This window comes from Suricata suricatta, chromosome 8 (genome assembly GCF_006229205.1).
Source record: "Suricata suricatta isolate VVHF042 chromosome 8, meerkat_22Aug2017_6uvM2_HiC, whole genome shotgun sequence".
Classification (NCBI taxonomy): domain Eukaryota; kingdom Metazoa; phylum Chordata; class Mammalia; order Carnivora; family Herpestidae; genus Suricata; species Suricata suricatta.
Genome location: NC_043707.1, coordinates 114617114 through 114634322, shown reverse-complemented (window position 1 = coordinate 114634322; position 17209 = coordinate 114617114). Strand labels below are relative to the sequence as shown.

At 45.5% G+C, this 17209-nt stretch overlaps 1 protein-coding gene across 2 annotated transcripts in view; it reads left to right on the top strand.

The window, feature by feature from the left end:
* The window catches only part of THRAP3 (thyroid hormone receptor associated protein 3), a 72256-nt gene that overhangs the window by 48983 nt on the left and 6064 nt on the right, over window positions 1-17209 (top strand). For both annotated transcript variants that reach the window (XM_029946290.1, XM_029946291.1), the window contains 7 exons: window positions 4003-4170; window positions 8302-9204; window positions 10711-11424; window positions 12389-12561; window positions 13261-13372; window positions 14421-14505; window positions 16464-16651. In XM_029946290.1, coding sequence (XP_029802150.1) covers window positions 4034-4170; window positions 8302-9204; window positions 10711-11424; window positions 12389-12561; window positions 13261-13372; window positions 14421-14505; window positions 16464-16651 — 2312 coding nt within the window. In that variant the 5' untranslated portion in view covers window positions 4003-4033. The remainder of the gene's footprint in view (window positions 1-4002; window positions 4171-8301; window positions 9205-10710; window positions 11425-12388; window positions 12562-13260; window positions 13373-14420; window positions 14506-16463; window positions 16652-17209) is intronic.

Here is a 17209-nt window from a genome sequence, read left to right as displayed (position 1 = left end):
CCACGATCTAGCATTCTCTCAGATGAGTTAAGTGATTCATTGTCTTCTCTCCAGCTGTGGTTTTGTATCATCATCCAGAGTCACTCTGCTTATTTCTCAGAGTATAATGATGTTTTTAAAGTTAGTTTCAATTCACATTTAGAAAGGTCCCAGGGTAGGTAGGAGTAAGGATGGCCTCACAGTATTGTGACTCTTAAGCATTCTTGTCAGCTCCAGTAAGTTTATACTTAGAAATGTTAGGTTTGACTTTATCTGTATTTAGATGACAAGTTTTCCTTCCTCTTAATGAAAATTAGCTTTGTGATTTTCCAGTTTCTGGGGGTGAAATGAATATTTCTACACTAACTTGCTGCTCCTTTTTTTTCCTTTCAAAGTCTAGTATCGTCCACTTGGTGTGTAATCACCTTGTTGTGGACAATACCAGTGATATGAAAGGAGTTTTCATTCCAACTTAAGCTAAATTTGAAGATTGGGCAGAGACATTGCAAGGCAAAAATAGCCCTAAACTTGTGACAGAAAAAAGCCATGCAGCAAGACTAAACCCAAAATATGCTGAAGGCCAACCAAAAAAACAATGGATTTTCCGTGTGCGGTTCCTGTAAATCACTCAGTTACACCTCCACCTCCTCATCCCTGAATAGCTGACTTAGTCTTCTACCTTGGCTTTGTACAGTGACAACTACTGCCAAAAATTGGCCTCACATGGAAATCTCTTTGACCTTGCTGGAGCACACAATAGTTCCGTCCCTTTGGCAGGGTCTAGACTAGGTCTTTGGCGCCCTCATTTAGCAATCTCGTGTTATCCTTAGTCTCTCTGGCTTCCTAGCGGTTTTCCGTCCTCTAAATCAGGCCTCTTTTTTATGGTTATAGTTATTTCCCCTGTGATCTAGAGCGATAGCAGCTTCCTGGACTTCCTTACCTTTCTAAAAGCTCTTAAAATTTGTATCTAAAACCTGGATGTAATAATTAGAGACTGGGGTGAACTTGAATTCACTTACTAGAGATCACGACCTGGGCCGAAACTGAGAGTCGGCCACTTAAGGGACTGAGCCAGCAAGGCGTGCGCCTGCGGAGATGGCTTGTGAGCTGAGATCTGAGTAACGGAATCTGAGAGGTAGGGGCGGGGGTGTTGGCTGAGTATCGCCTGCCTTCCCTTCCCAGGCCAGGGCTGCGCGGCGGAGCAGCGAAGCAGTGAAGTGTGATAGGGTAAGCCCTAGAGTTTTGTCCTGGTTTGGCGGTTAACTAGCTTTGTGGGTTTTGACTGATCCTTGTTCTTCCTGATAGACACGTGCTATAGCTCTTCAACGTTTTGCGCCTTGGAAGTTGCCTCAGTTGTAGTGCCGGGTGCACCTTGCTGACCAGAGCCTGCAGGCTTGTCTGGGCAGCCCTGAGGCACTCTCCGTTCATTCATTCCTGCCGGGGAGGAAAGAAAAGGAAAAAGGCAATTTTATTTTTTCATGGGAAAATAACCACACAAAAAGGCTGACTCTTGATGCTGAAGAAGGGCTAAAAGAAAGTGACAGTTCTTCACTTTATAAATTACCTTAGGACTATGTTTATGGATTATAATATCCTGTATTTTACAGGACGTAGTACATGCCACCAGAGTATTAGGGTATTTGAGGATACCCCCCCCCCTTTTTAATTCCAGTCTAATTAACTGACAGTGTTACAGCAGTTTCAGGTGGACAGCATGGAGGCCTAACAGTGCTGTGCAGCACTCAGTGCTCTTCATGAGTGTGCCCTTAATCCCTGTCCCCCGTTTCACCCATGCCCGCCGCCCCCTCGCTCTGGTCATCATCAGTTCTCTGTAACTAAAGAGACTTTCTTGTTCGTGTCTTTTTTCTCTTTCTCTTTTTTTAAATTAATTTTTTTTCCAAAGTTTATTTTTGAGGCAGACAGAGAACGAGCACTAGCCGGGGAGGGGCAGAGAGATGGGGAGACCAGAGGATCCAAAGCAAGCTCTGCGCTGACAGCAGAGGGCTTGAGAGCAAGAACCCTGCGATCATCACCACCTGACCCCAAATCAGACACTTGACCAGCTGAGACCCAGGCGCCCTTACTTGTTTTAGTTTCTTAAATCTCACATGAGTGAAATCATAGGGTGTCTTTCTCTGACTTATTTTACTTAGCGTTATACCCACTAGATCCATCCATGTTGTTGCAAATGGCAAGAATTTGCTCGTTTTTATGGCTGAGTGATACTCTATCCCACCACATCTTCTTTACCCATTCATCCATTGGTGAACTCTTGGGCTGCTTCTGTGTTTGGGTAGATACCAGTAATAGAATTACTGGGTCATAGTGCAGTTCTGTTTTTAATTTTTTTGAGGAACCTCCATACTGTTTTCCACAGAGGCCACACCATTTTGCATCTCTACCAGCCGTGCACAGGGTTTCTCTAATTCCTCACCAACATTTGTTGTTTCTTATGTTTTTGATTTTAGCCATTCTGACCGGTGTGAGGTAATACCTCATTATGGTTTTGATTTGAATTTCCCTGATGATGAGCGATGTTGAGCATCTTTTCATGTATGTCCTGTTTGAAGAGAAATGTCTGTGTCTTCTGCCCATTTTTGATTGGATTATTTGTTATTTTTGGTGTTGAGTTGTATGAGTTCTTTATATTTTTTGGGCACTAACCTCGTATTGTATGTATCATTTGCAAATACCTTCTCCCATTCAGTAGGTTGTCTTTTTGTTTTACTGAGTGTTCCTCTCACTCTGCAGAAGCTATATTTAAAACACATTTACTTTTATTTTCAATTTAGAGAGAGAATGTGAGCAGGGTAGACAGGAAGAAGGGGAGAGAGAGAGTCCCAGGCAGGCTCCAGGCTCAGCCCAGAGTCTGACGTGGGACTCAGTCCTGCAAGCCTGAGATCATGACCTGAGCCAGAATCGAGAGATGGACCCTAAACTGACGGAGCCACCCAGGTGCCCCACTGTGCAGAAGTTTTTTATTCTGATATAGTTCCAATAGTTTATTGTTACTTTTGTTTCCCCTGCCTCATGAGACCTATCTAGAAAAATGTTGCTATAGCTAATGTCAGAGAAATTACTGCCTGTGCTCTCTTCTAGAATTATGGTTTCAGGTCTCACATTTAGATCCTTTATCCATTTTGAGGTTTTTTTGGTGTGTAGGGTATAAGAAAGTCATTCAGTTTCATTCTTCTGCATGTAGCTGTTCAGTTTTCCCAACACTATTTTGTGGTGTTCTCTCACACTTTTTAATCCAAAGTAGGCTACAGGCTCTGAGCTATCAGCACAGAGCCTGATGCAGGGCTCAGACTCATGAACCATGAGATCATGACTTGAGCCAGAGTCAGACGCTTAACCACCTGAGCCATCCAGGCACTCCCTCCCCTCTCCCCCGTTTAAAGTAAGCCCCCATGTCCGCATGTCCCTGAGATCAAGAGTTGCATGCTGTATCGACTGAGCTAGCCAAGCACCCCCCAAAATTTTGTTTTTATTTTTTTATTTTATTTAATGTTTTATTTACTTTTTTGAAAGAGAAAGATAGAGCATGAGTGATGAGGGGCAGAGAGAGGGGGAGACAGAATCAGAAACAGGGACCAGGCTCTGAGCTGTCAGCACAGAGCCCATCTGACACGGGGCTAGAACCCACGAACGTGGGATCATGACCTGAGCCGAAATCAGAGGCTTAACCGACTGAGCCACCCAGGTGCCCCTGTTTTTATTTTTTAAGTAAGCTTCATACCCAGTGTAGAGCTCAGCATGGGGCTTGAACTCATGACCCTGAAAATGAAGACCTGAGCTGAGATCAAGAGTCAGATGCTTAACTGACTGAGCCACCTGCCTGCTTCTAAAAAAATTTTTTTTAGTGAAGTATAAATACTGTAGAAATCCCTTTTGATAAAAGGGCAGAGAGTATTTTTAATCAGTCATTTCATCTGTTTAAAAAAAATTGTTTCTAAGTGTCCAGAGAAGTTCAGGTTTGCAGAGGTATTCCCTCATTTGTTTGAATTTGTTATTTTACTTTAGGTGTAATTGAAAAGTGACCCTCTCTTCAGAGATGTCAAAAACAAACAAATCCAAGTCTGGATCTCGCTCTTCTCGCTCAAGATCTGCATCAAGATCTCGTTCTCGTTCATTTTCGAAGTCTCGGTCCAGAAGTCGATCTGTCTCTCGTTCAAGAAAGCGCAGGCTGAGGTAAGGGGTGTGGGTGGCTGTATATCGGGATAACTACTGTATCCGTTCAGGGGCTCTCTGAAGGTGTTTTGCTAGACTCTGTGAGTGTCAGACGGAGTCGGGGGGGTGGGGGGTTGGCTTGAGGGAGAGGGTTGGGCTGTAAGATACGACAGCTCTCTGCAAACACCGCAAATCCAGATCACCTTTGACTGCTCTACTGTTTGCCTAATTCCTTCTCTCCTCTGCCAGCACATACTGTTTCTCATCTGCTTTAGAAGAAAGAGCATTTAGTTTTTATTTGAGCTGCTTGCTTCACCTGATTGATACATTCCTGAAGTATTTTTGGAGGCTTTGGACCAAAGATTCTATGCATCATTGGCAAAGAAAAGATAGCTAAGGGGATTAATAGTTTGAGCAGCATTGCAAGGAAAGAGGCCTTATTAATTCAATAACGTAATTAAACCACAAAAACTTAATGTTTGTTGTCATTTTTTACACCTGAAGTGCCAGTTCTAACAAATCATGTCTCTTTAGTAAAACACAGCAAAGCCATCTAAAAATCACTCGTGTAGATATATCTCTGTGCCTAAGTGTACAAATAATTCTTTTGGCTTTATTGCCTGTATTCTTTAATTCAGACAGGTTTCACATCTTTCAGTGGATCTCCACGTTTCAGTTATGTCTTAGAACAGGATGCTAACCGCCAGCTCCTTTCCTCTTTTAATGAGTTGAGAGTTGAGTTTTTCATTCTTCACAACTTTGAATTTTTGAATTTTCTCTTGTGAGCAGACAAGTGCTTGTTTGTAGAGATAAGGTTCTGCACGCGAATATCCGTGTATTTAAATACCAAAGGGGGATATTTGCACAGGGCTTCTGTTCTTGTTGTCAGAGTCTCACCAGGCTAGGAAGTAGTTTCTCAGCTTCACCACTTGGAACCCTGCCCCCTGCTCCTTATTTCACATGAGTTTCTAGAGTTTGTTAAATAAATTGATGACAAAATTTAAAATAGACCTCAGGAAAAGTAGTTATCAAGCTGTGTTCTTTATTTCCATAGTCCTGGGTAGTGCTTCCGTGACGTCTTAAGGAGATGGCTGGTGGGGTTCTTTGTTTCCTCCCAACATCTTAATGAAGTCTGTGAGAGGCCTGCTTGAACAAATTATTTTCAGACCAGAGGGTGAATAAAAAATTGGTGTGCGTAAATGTTAATGATCCTGATATGTTAGAATATATGGAGTCTCTTCCTCAAACAGCAGAAACACAAGCTTTTTAGTTTTTTTTTTTTTTTTTTTAAGGTAATATTACACCTTGAGGGTAATGAGTCCTAGCCTCTCCCCTTCTCTTTTGTGTATTTTGGGCATGCATTTTTTATGCCAAACTTTGTTCAAGCCCTAGGCTAGAGACTGTGGCTTAATTGTGTCAGAGTCAGTATAAGTAAACTTGTACGTTTCACCACCCCTCTCCCCCGAACAAAGAAGAGGGAAGCCCACCACATAGACTTCTGTCCAGCTTAGGATGCTGCCGCCAAGGCCGGGACCCTGCAGAGACTCGTCACGGACTTGCGCCTTGCACCCAGAGTCTTTGAGTAGGGCCGTTTCAGCTTCAGCTTAGCTCAGTTGGTTCTGAAGAGGGTAGCACTTTACAACTTAATCTAGTAGATGGAAATTAAGTAATTGGCTCAAAAACAAGAGGCTCTACAAACAAAACTGAATGACTGAATTGAACAGACACAAACCAAATTGGAAAATGCTAACCAGCTCTGAAGTATTTGTGATAACTGGGATTCCGGGCAGATCCGTCTGGACAGATCTCTTCGGATTCTACAGATTGTTTGGCATGGTCAGTGACGTGGCACACGAGGGGGAAAATCTCGGGCGGTTTGTGCTGGGGTAGGTCCAGAGCCACTTTATGTGCTGTCTTATACTGAGAAGATTGTTATTTTGGAGGAATTTCTCCACTAGAAAACATGTTTTTATACTCAGTTCTAGTCTGACATCTCTGTTTTATTTTTTAGAAACAGATAAACTTGCCACTGGATGTTCACTTTTTATTTCTGGCTTATCTGTTCCATGATTTTTTTTTTCTTTTGTTTTCCCTCTCCTACAAGGAAAGTATACTATCCAGAGAGTTTGAGAAACCATGCCTTTAAATTAACTTAACTGCTGAGTTCTACAGAATTGGAGAAAATTGATTGTTTCCTTGTATTTCAGACTGTATCCTTTTAAGTGACTTCTCGTAAATACCTTCATTTGCAATCTGCAGAGACTCGTGTTCCTGCACCTGTGCAGTGACTGCGGGCTTGGACGCAGTGTGCCCCAGGCCCGCACTAGTAATGGGTGACAGAGAAGCAGCAGTAGCCTCTGAGGATGGGAACATGAATTAAACCCTCCTTAGTGCTGGTGGTGCATCACGTCCCTCAAGTGTAGCCATTTAATCGGGTCATATTCAGTTTCATAGCCTGCATCTGCCTGTTCCTTCTTTTCTTATATTGTTACTGTTTTCGAATGAAAAGTTTGGAAGGTAAGTTCTTTTTTTCCCATTGTACTTAAATAGCAGCTGTTAACAACCAGCGATATGATACGTTTTTTGTCGGTCACATTTGTTCTTGGGGCAGATAAAGAACCTGGAACCGAACACCCTGGAATAAGTAGCGGAAGACCAATCCACTTTATCTTCTGTGGATTAAATTAAATGTAAATTTCTTCTCAAAAACACCATTTGTTTAGTTATGATCTGTCATATTTGCTAAATGGAGTTACTTATAAAACAAAATAAACAAATAAAATGTTTTTAGTTAGACCTATTATGAAAAATTCTGTTGATTAACCAAAGGTTTTTATTCTACTATATGCAAAGAAAATATTTCTGCGAAGACTTTTGTAGCAGTTTTACATATTTTTATGTTAATGGTGCATATCATAATTGACAAGGCACATTCGGTATCCAAGAACCCCAGTGGATTTTTACACCAACAGATAGCAGCTTTTGGTTTTTAGATGGAAACAGCTCCCTGTCGTTGACAAGCCTAGCATTCAGAAGCATGTAATTTTTACAAAGTTAGGTTACTTTTGAATCCCCGTGGTTCTGGATATGTCCCTTTGCCCAAATAGAGTCCCCGATTGTTGGATGAAGAACACACCACCACACTCAGCTTCAGGTTGACCTGAAAGATGAGTGGGCAGTGGTGCTGGAAGAGGGATTGGCTTTGTTGTTCACTTAACCTCCTGTGTACTTGGCTGTTTATGGTCGGATGGTGCCCTCTTGTGGCGACTACAGGTAGGGTCTTGTAACGCAGCAACAGAAACTGACCCCCTGAGGAACTATTTCCAGGTGCTCAGTAAAATTTTTTTCCCAGTGTTTATTGTTGAGAGAGACAGAGTGTGAGTTTGGGGGTGGGGGGGGAAGACACAGAATCTGAAACAGGCTTGAACTCAGGAATGGCGAGATCATGACTTAGGCTGAAGTCAGGCACTTACCTGACTCAGCCACCCAGGTGCCCCCAGATCCCCAGTAAAAAAACAGTATGTGTATCTTTTGCTGACCTGATTTCAGTGAATTCTTTTAAGCTTGAGCAGTTGCATCTCAAGTTCCTATTCAAGTGTTCTTTGGTTGGGACTGTGTGTTTACAACCCTGAGTTTTAGTGGAATCTAAGAAAGGGGTCTTGTGTAGACAGACAGGGTTGACTAGGATGAGGAGAGTGTTATACCATTGTAGGGACAAAGGACCTGCCTAGTCTGGACCTGTGCCTGCAGACTTGAGCTTCCGTGCTTCCTGGCTTCTAGTGGTGTAGGGACCTACCTCTACAATCCCATCTAAACTTTAAGCGATGTGTACGCTGTAGTAAAATGGGTTTGTTTAGCTTACTACATTAAGAACGTTATTCTTTTAGGCATCGTAGAAATACATTTCCACTTAAAAAGTGCTACAGTATAAATGAAGCAGTCTCGGTAAAGGGACTTATATTTCTATATATTTGTACTTCGTATGGGTCAGCAATGGGATTAAGTATTTAAATTTGTGCCCTTTCTTTGAAAACAAAACTGAAAAAAACATGTAAGAACAGGATCTCAAACTTACCTCCGTGTTGGCAGGGATTTCTTAAATAAGAAGGCTTGCGTCAGAAATTCAAATATTTCCCTCCTCCCCCTTTTCAGTTCTAGGTCTCGTTCCAGATCATATTCCCCAGCTCACAACAGAGAGAGGAATCACCCGAGAGTGTATCAGAACCGGGATTTCCGAGGTCACAACAGAGGCTACCGAAGGCCCTACTACTTCCGCGGGCGCAGCAGGGGCTTCTACCCGTGGGGCCAGTACAGCCGCGGGGGCTACGGGAACTACCGCCCAGGCTGGCAGAGCTACCGGCAGGCCTACAGCCCGCGCCGGGGCCGCTCCCGCTCCCGCTCCCCGAAGAGGAGGTCCCCCTCCCCGAGGTCCAGGAGCCACTCGCGGAACTCCGACAAGTCTTCCTCCGACAGGTCGAGGCGCTCCTCCTCCTCCCGTTCTTCCTCCAACCACAGCCGAGTTGAATCTTCTAAGCGCAAGTCTGCAAAGGAGAAAAAGCCCTCTTCCAAGGACAGCCGGCCGTCTCAGGCCGCCGGGGATAGCCAGGGAGACGAGGCCAAGGAGCAGGCGCTCTCTGGAGGCAGCTCGCAAGACACGAAAGCGTCTGATGGCTCGAAACCATGGGCAGATGCCAGCACGTATGGTGCTGGCTCTGCATCACGGGCCTCCGCAGCCTCTGAGCTGAGTCCCCGGGAGCGAAGCCCTGCCCTCAAAAGCCCCCTCCAGTCTGTGGTGGTGAGGCGGCGCTCGCCCCGTCCCAGCCCCGTGCCAAAACCTAGCCCTCCGCTGTCCAGCACATCCCAGATGGGCTCAGCTCTGCAGAGTGGTTCTGGGTACCAGGCTGGGACACACCAAGGTCCATTCGATCATGGCTCTGGGTCCTTGAGTCCATCCAAAAAGAGCCCTGTGGGTAAGAGTCCACCAGCCACTGGCTCCACGTATGGCTCATCTCAGAAGGAGGAGGCTGCTCAGGGGGGAGCAGCCTACACAAAGAGGCAAGTATCTTGTTTCCTCTGCCTGCTTGGGTTTTTCTCTCGCCAGCTGGCAGTCTAATTGTAATATCTAAGTTAGAGCTCTGATTAATGGTAATAAGGTAATCCCCATTTCCTAAACTTTGCAATAGCAAACTTGAAAAGCATCACCCAAGGAAACCTGTAGCTTAACTCTAGCTTCCTACCTTCCTGAATTTGTGTTGCAGCATAAGGTTTCTTTAGACTGCTCTGCAGTGATGTTTTCACATTTAAAATTTGCCTTGGATTCGACCCATGTCAGCCAGAGAACAATAGAGTTTTATGGGTCAGCTATCAGAAAAATACGGTCTTTGCCAAAATGAATGGGCCATTGGAGATGTTAGAGCCTGTAGGACCTACTGGGATCCGTCAGCAGCAGCCCATGATGGTGAAGAGCTACACGTCGTACCCTCACACCCTCCAGTTGAGGAGACTGGGCAAAATGGGAAAGCCTGAGGCTTAGTCCAGGAAGCCCTTGTTTTAAAATCACAAGGTGGGTGTGGGTCCCAGTAGAAGCCAGCCAGGCTGCGTGTTAGGACGTGACTGTGCTTCTGTCTTTTTGCTCTGGGGGACGTGGTGAGTTGGAACCTGCGTCCTTGTGTGGTTGGATGGATTGGGATGGCAGAGATGGAGCAAGGAAGTTGCCCTGGGACCAGGTTGTCAAGAGAGACTTAACCGGGGCAGGTGGCTTCCCTTTCTTCTTCCCTCTGTTATTAGCATATCTCTGGTGCCCTGCTGTCCTTTGGTCCTTCTTTGCCATATTAACACAACTAGAACGTGATTACACTTTCTTCATTAATGGTACAGATGAGATGTTCAGCCTCTACTTCCCAGCCTTCAGTGAGTCTGCTTTGAAATGGGAGTGTGCCCCCTTGCCAGGCCTGGGCATCTCGTTAGGGACTCGGGCGTGAGCTCCGCTTTCCCGTAAGAACGAGTAGGATGGTTTTTGCCCTCTTCCCCCATTAACTTGTGTTTTGTTTTTATTTGTGTTCGCAGTATATTTCATATTTAGATCTTCTAGGTGACTTGAAGCAAACATGAAGTCTCTTTTGAGACTTGTATTTCCAAATGTGAGTTATAAAAAGCAAAACAGTCCAAGGTTGAACATTCTATGTTAACTTTGCTGAAAGCAGATTTTAAGTGACTGAGTGAAGGTTGGATAAGACCTTAATTTTTTTTTTCCTAGACCACTCACGGGTAAGTAGGTCTTTGTTTTTGGTTTCCTAAAAATGTTCCTTTGCTGTTTCCGTTTTGGTTGCTCTTGTAAGACATGGCCGTGTATTTTCTCTTAAATGGCATCCGAGTTCCTAGACCTGTAAGGGCCACTTTTTAGAAAATACTAGAAAGTCACCAAGTATAAAGTCCTTTGGTAACACTGGAATCTACAAGACATGTTTGTTCAGAGAATTAAAAAAAAACAACAATGGTGCTGGTTCAGCTCAGGTTGCTTAAAGGAGCCTCTTTTGTGTTTCCCTTGTGCTTTCTCACTAGGTACCTGGAAGAGCCGAAGGCCGAGAATGGAAAAGATAAGGAGCAGAAACAAACAAATACCGATAAAGAGAAAGTGAAAGAAAAAGGGAGCTTCTCTGACACCGGCCTGGGTGATGCGAAAATGAAATCTGATCCGTTTGCTCCCAAAACTGATGCTGAAAAGTCTTTTCGGGGCAGCCAGTCTCCCAAAAGGTATAAGCTTCGAGACGACTTTGAGAAGAAGATGGCCGACCTCCACAAGGAGGGCATGGATGATCCGGATAAGGACAAAGCCAAGGGAAGGAAGGAGTCGGAGTTTGATGATGAACCCAAATTTATGTCGAAAGTTATAGCAGGTGCAAACAAAAACCAGGAGGAGGAGAAGTCCAGCAAGTGGGAGGGCCTGGTGTATGCGCCTCCAGGGAAGGAGAAGCAGAGGAAAACCGAGGAGCTGGAGGAGGAGTCTTTCTCCGAGAGATCCAAAAAGGAGGATCGGGGAGGGCCCAAGAGAACCGAAAGTGGGCACCGGGGGTTTGTGCCTGAAAAGAATTTCCGAGTGACCGCTTACAAAGCAGTCCAGGAGAAAAGCTCATCACCTCCCCCGAGAAAGACCTCTGAGAGCCGAGAGAAGCTAGGAGCCAAAGGAGACTTTTCCTCAGGGAAGTCTTCGTTTTCTATTACTCGAGAGGCCCAGGTCAATGTCCGGATGGACTCTTTTGATGAGGACCTTGCCAGGTGAGGTGTAGCCCTTGAACCTCAGGGCTTTAGTGGTCCAAGGGGCATCTCCTAACCGCTCTCCAAGGACGTTCTGGAACCAGGACAGGCCTCTCCTGTATTTCCTGTGCTGTCCAAGTTTCATAGCTGATAACGTCAGTCTGTTTTCAGTGGAGTGTGTGTCACTGAGCAGTTACGTGTTGGGGACAGTATCACAGGGGTGTGAAGCGTCTTTTCAGTCTTTAGTGACTGGCTGGCTGGGTGCTGGGTCCCCTTCTCGACCTTGGTCCATCATCTTACCCATCTCCCCTGGCATCCCATTTTCCCCGCTTAAATGTGCTTAAGAGGATTTTGCCTGTGGAGCCATCCAGAATCCATTTCTCCATTCTTAGCTGGTTACCAGAGTCTATTACAGACCTGCATCACACAACGTAGCGATTTTAAAGTTGGGGCTTGGGTGGAGGGCTGTGTGGCAGAACTTCATGAAAGAATGGTAAGGCCCAGACTGACCGTGTTTCAGACCAGACCTGCTGTAAAAACCGCAAAACCAGTTGGAAGTCTGCCTGAGCAGCATTCCAGGTGCCTCCTACCTCACCGTGTCACTTCCCCGAGTGGCCCTGGCTGCCCAAGCTAGTCGGTCTTTTTTTTTTTTATTTTATTTTCTCTAGTTGATCTTTTAAAACACTTTTCTATTTGGTGTGCGTGTTAAAACTAGCAGCAACTCTGCAAACGGTCACTGACGTTCAGTACTTTACTGTTTGTTCCTGTTAGAGACTCCCAGTGAGGAAAGGGAGGAGAGATTTTGGATGCCCCTTTCCACAGTTGTGGTCCATTGAAATTACTTTGAACTTGGGTAGGAAGTAAAAAGAAACTGGGTAAATTTAAAACTCTGCGGAGAGGGAGGAAGCATTGCATTTTTAGGGTCTGAGTGTTTGGACTTCCTATATATCTTGTTACACCGCGCCTCCCTATGTTTCTTTTTCAGACCCAGTGGCTTATTGGCTCAGGAACGCAAGCTCTGTCGGGATCTAGTCCATAGCAACAAAAAGGAACAGGAATTCCGTTCCATTTTCCAGCACATACAGTCAGCTCAGTCTCAGCGGAGCCCCTCGGAACTGTTTGCCCAGCATATCGTGACCATTGTTCACCATGTGAAAGGTGAGCGCAGACCCCAGCCTGCTTGAACCTCCCTGTCTGGGTGACTGGGTGACGAAGGGAGCGTTCGGGGGCCCCTTATCTCATCAAAAGCGCCTTTGAAGCTAGGGACTGGCTGGAAGGAGAGTCCTTCCAAGGAGGCGTTTCCATTTTGTAATTACAGAGTTGAACGTTTCAAAATGCTAGTAACCTGTGCTCGTGAGAATAGGTAAAATCCTTCATGGGAGGTTTAAAATGCTCGCCGAAGGAAGTCTGGAAAGTGGCTTTTCCAGCACCTCTTGTCTTTTCCTTTCTAGCCTGTGGCGGTCTCTCAGAGACTTCGTGGCATGAATTTCTTCCCCACATTATTCTACCATTTTTTGGGCAAATTGAGGTGGGCAGGTTGGGGAATGGCTGAGAGAAGTGATAAAGAAACTGGGCTGGGCCAGTTACAGGTTCACCTGAAATTTAAACTCCAGTGAGAGTTGGTGCTGTGATTTACAGAGAAGTGAGCCCTTGGTTTCCTTGTGTCCATGTCCTGAGACACGGGACTTAGATAGTGGAAACCCAGACACAGTCCCAACCGTTTTCCTTCCTCTTTTCAGTGTGTTTGTTACTGTATTTGAGTATTTGTGTCACATCTCTGTGGCTACAGGTTCATGCAGAAGAGTTGACTATTCTGTCTGCCTTTGGTGGCATAATGTGTTCTTTGAATTCCCACAGAGCATCACTTTGGGTCCTCAGGAATGACATTGCATGAACGCTTTACTAAATACCTAAAGAGAGGAACTGAGCAGGAGGCGGCTAAGAACAAGAAAAGCCCAGAGATACACAGGTGAGGACTTCAGCCCTACCCTGGAGGTGGCCGTAAAAGACCGCTCATCAGATAACAGACTGCTCTTGTTTCTGTCAGTGTTAGGTGCGCTGGCAGCAGCGTTAGGGTAAACATTCTCCAGTCTCGAGGGTAATAGTGGCGTTTGTTGTTTGACTGGAAAGGACTGCCTTGATGACGAGAGCTTCTAACTTTGGGCCTAGGAAGACCCACCTTTTGATATAGATGAATCCTTGTATTGTTGGAAGCTGACAGACGGTAACCTGAGACCACTGTGAACTTCCTGTAGGTGGAGTAGACGTTAAGTTCTCCTAAGCAACCCCCGTGTTTGCCGTGCGTGAGAGCGCTTATGGAATTACGTCAGGGGGTTTAAAAGCCCAGCGGGTTGTGGGAGTATATTCAGTAGTTAAGGGTTTTGACTAGAAACAGACTTAGCTGTTTCTTTAATTTCTTAATAGCCTGCTCTTGAGCCTGTTGCTGTAGGTAGGAGAACCCTGTTTCTACAACAGTCTTCAGGCTTTAGGGTCTTTGGGCGGGGGGGGGGGGGGGGGGGGGGGGGGGGGGGGGGGGGGGGGGGGGGGGGGGGGGGGGGGGGGGGGGGGGGGGTGTGTACGTGCCAGGCCATTGTTTTCTCCTCTAAACCGAACCTAGTAGTTAAGTAATGGGCCATTATATTCTTACTCCCAAGATGAAAACTGCCCTTTGAGGTTAGCAGGGCATGGATAGTCTTGATGTGGATTTGAGATTATAGGCGTGGGTGTAGGTGAGTCTTTCTTCCTGGCTGTAACAGTTCTGGGGAGGAATGAGAAGTTCCCTTGGCTTGGGATTGAGAGGTTGGTCTGCGTGTTGTGGGTACGCGCCTGTGTGCTCCCAGACACACCTACGGGAGGGTATAAATATATAAGCAAAGAATGTAAATAATATATGTGTGTAAGTTATGAAAGATAAAAGGAATGCCTATGATTCTGTTGGCCAACTTATGAACTAAAATGTTACCGCTACTGTATTCACGCTGTGGGATATTAAGTAGTTTTCGGTTTTCAATTTTTAGGAGGATAGACATTTCTCCCAGTACATTCAGAAAACATGGTTTGGCTCATGATGAAATGAAAAGCCCACGGGAACCTGGCTACAAGGTGAACTGTTGCTTTGATCGTAATTCCAACAAAATGAGTGCGTTGGGCATGAACTTGACAGAAATGTGTTTGTTTAAATTACTCTCTACTTAAGTTTGTGTTTTTCTTTTAAGGATGGGCATAATTCTAAAAATGAACTACAAAGGGTTAATTTTTATTAAATGTATCAACAACCTTTGTGAAGTGGTTAGAATATGGTAAATGACCCCAAAGTCTATTGAGGTGAGCTTGAGAAAAAAAAGAGAGGAGTTTTGGAACAAGTGCCCATGATGAGAGAAGAAACTTTTTGTGATGTTTTTCTGCTTGTAAGTATTATCAAATCAACTGTATTACATGCACTGTTTCCCACCATGATTTCAAAACGACATGCATGTCCGAGGAGAGTGAGATATTCATATCTTAACGTGGTAGACTGTTTGAAACAGCTAGTCTGGTTTTTTTTTCTAACATTGTACCATATTTATCATCTGTCGGTTACTGTTACTTTAAAAGCTAAACATTATTTTGATAGCCCAGTTACATTTGCAAATGATGTGCACGCAAACATAGTTATTAAGAAGTTAAAGCTTGTATGCAGTCTTTTTACTATGAAATAATAGGTTTGGGTGTTGTTTTTTTAAGTCTTCGTATTTATTGACCTTCATTCACATATGCAGTTAAAATTATAAAGATTTCCCATGCTGCTGCTGAAACCTTTTCTAAAGATAGTAAGCGTCAAGTCTTCCGGACAGAATTGTCTCGGTGGTTGAATGTGATGAGAGGTACTCTGGCACAGCGTGTCTTCTCTCCTACCCCCCCCACCCCCCCAGCTCAGCACTAACCTTGTGAGACGCACGGGTTTGAAGCAGTAGAAGAGAGCTGGTCCTCAGGCCTCGCAGAGCCGACCCCAGAGAGGTGCTGTGGGTGCGCGGCCTCAGGGAGCAGCGGCTGCCTGTGTTCTCTTGGTGTTTCCTTGTTGTTTTGTTTTGTTTTTTTGTCTTTGGAGGGTGCAGAGGCCTCATTCCCTCTCAAAAACCTAACATGATGAAAATAAACCTACTTAAACTTGTATCAACAAAAAGCTTAGTAGGATGTGTAAGTGAAATGTTACTACAGAGTCAGCTGCCCATTCCTTCCTCTTTGAGAGAAGTTTTACTTCCCATGAGGCAAGTCCTGGTGCTTGCTGTCCTTGAATCCACCTTGCCCTCTGCTCTGAGTGTCCCAAGAGCCGTCAAGCCTTTGTCCTGGTTTGGGACGCACAGTGCTGCTGCTGCTGCTGCTGCTGCTTGGTCTGCGGCATGTGCCCTGGGCTTCAGCTTCCTAGGAAGTCAGCAAAAACGGGGTTTTGCTTTCTTTTTCTGTTGCTGCTTTTTTCTTTTTTAAAATTAACTTCGGCCTGGTATTGTCACTCCATGAATTTCCCGTTACGGTTTTTGATGTTCCCTCGCTAAAGCCGTTTCACAATGTAACCAGGCATTTTGGAAGGCAGCTCAAGTGTCCCATAGTCTGTTGTTGGACTCCACGCTCAGGGCCAGTTCCAAGGAGAGGATCAACCCATGGTGGCCGCCACAGCATAGGTAGGGAAGGACAATGCGACACCAGCGTTTCCACTCTTGGTGGTGACCGCAGGCCTGAGCCAGCCTGGCCAGCTGCCCTCAAGCGGAATTTGGCCGCCTCCGCTTGTAGGCCAGCCAGAGTCCTTCCTGGGGCGCAGCGGGAGCGAACAGGCGAGGTCGATGTTGGGCATTTTCAGAAGGCAGACATTATCATCTCAGAGGACTGGTTTGCGTTCTGTGAGGGACCCTCAGGAAGGGACTTCTATGGGACGTCGTGTGCCCTCCCCAGGCTTGGGTCAGGTGCCTCACACTGCCAGTGCTTCCTGGGCACCACTCCGTCGGAGTGGAAACCACGGTTTGTGGGGTGGTGGACTTGGCAGCCCTGAATCCCGAAAACCTTCATTTTGGTCTCTGTTTTGGCAGAGTGAGGGGAAATACAAAGACGATCCTGTTGACCTCCGCCTTGATATTGAACGTCGTAAAAAACATAAGGAGAGAGATCTTAAACGAGGTAAATCAAGAGAATCAGTGGATTCCCGAGACTCAAGCCACTCGAGGGAGAGGTCAGCTGAGAAAACCGAGAAAACGCATAAAGGATCAAAGAAGCAGAAGTACGTAAGCCCCTGTCACCTCATTCAGGACTTCTGTGTGGGGTCTTTTGTCCCCTCCTTCTGGGCTGTATCCCGGACCTTCCAGGCCAGAGTGTAGTTTAGGGCTAGGAATGGTGGCAGTTTCTTCTTTTATATCATGTAACTGTCGAGTAAGCGTCCTGGCCTGAAAACCGAGCCCCTGCATCAAAGTAGGGGTGTGATCCTTGTCCCAGGAAGGCCTCCTGGGAGATGGGCGTTCAGTTTGGCTCTAGGGATGAAGTGGAAAATCATTTGGGAATTCCTTTTGGGTTATTTTAGACATTTTCTTTCATACATTCTTTCTCATCACACATTTTCATGGGGAAGTTACATTTTAGAAATGGCTCAAAGTTGATAGCCTGTAGTAACACTTTGTCAGAGACGTAGGGTGAAACTAGATACAGGACGAGATGGCTAATTTTTTTTTTAAACATTACTTTTCTCTTGTTTTCCTAATGTTTATTTGAGAGTGTGTGAGTGCAAGTGGGAGAGAGCAGAGGGCAGAGGGAGGGACGGAGGGAGGGGGAGAGAGAGAGAGGG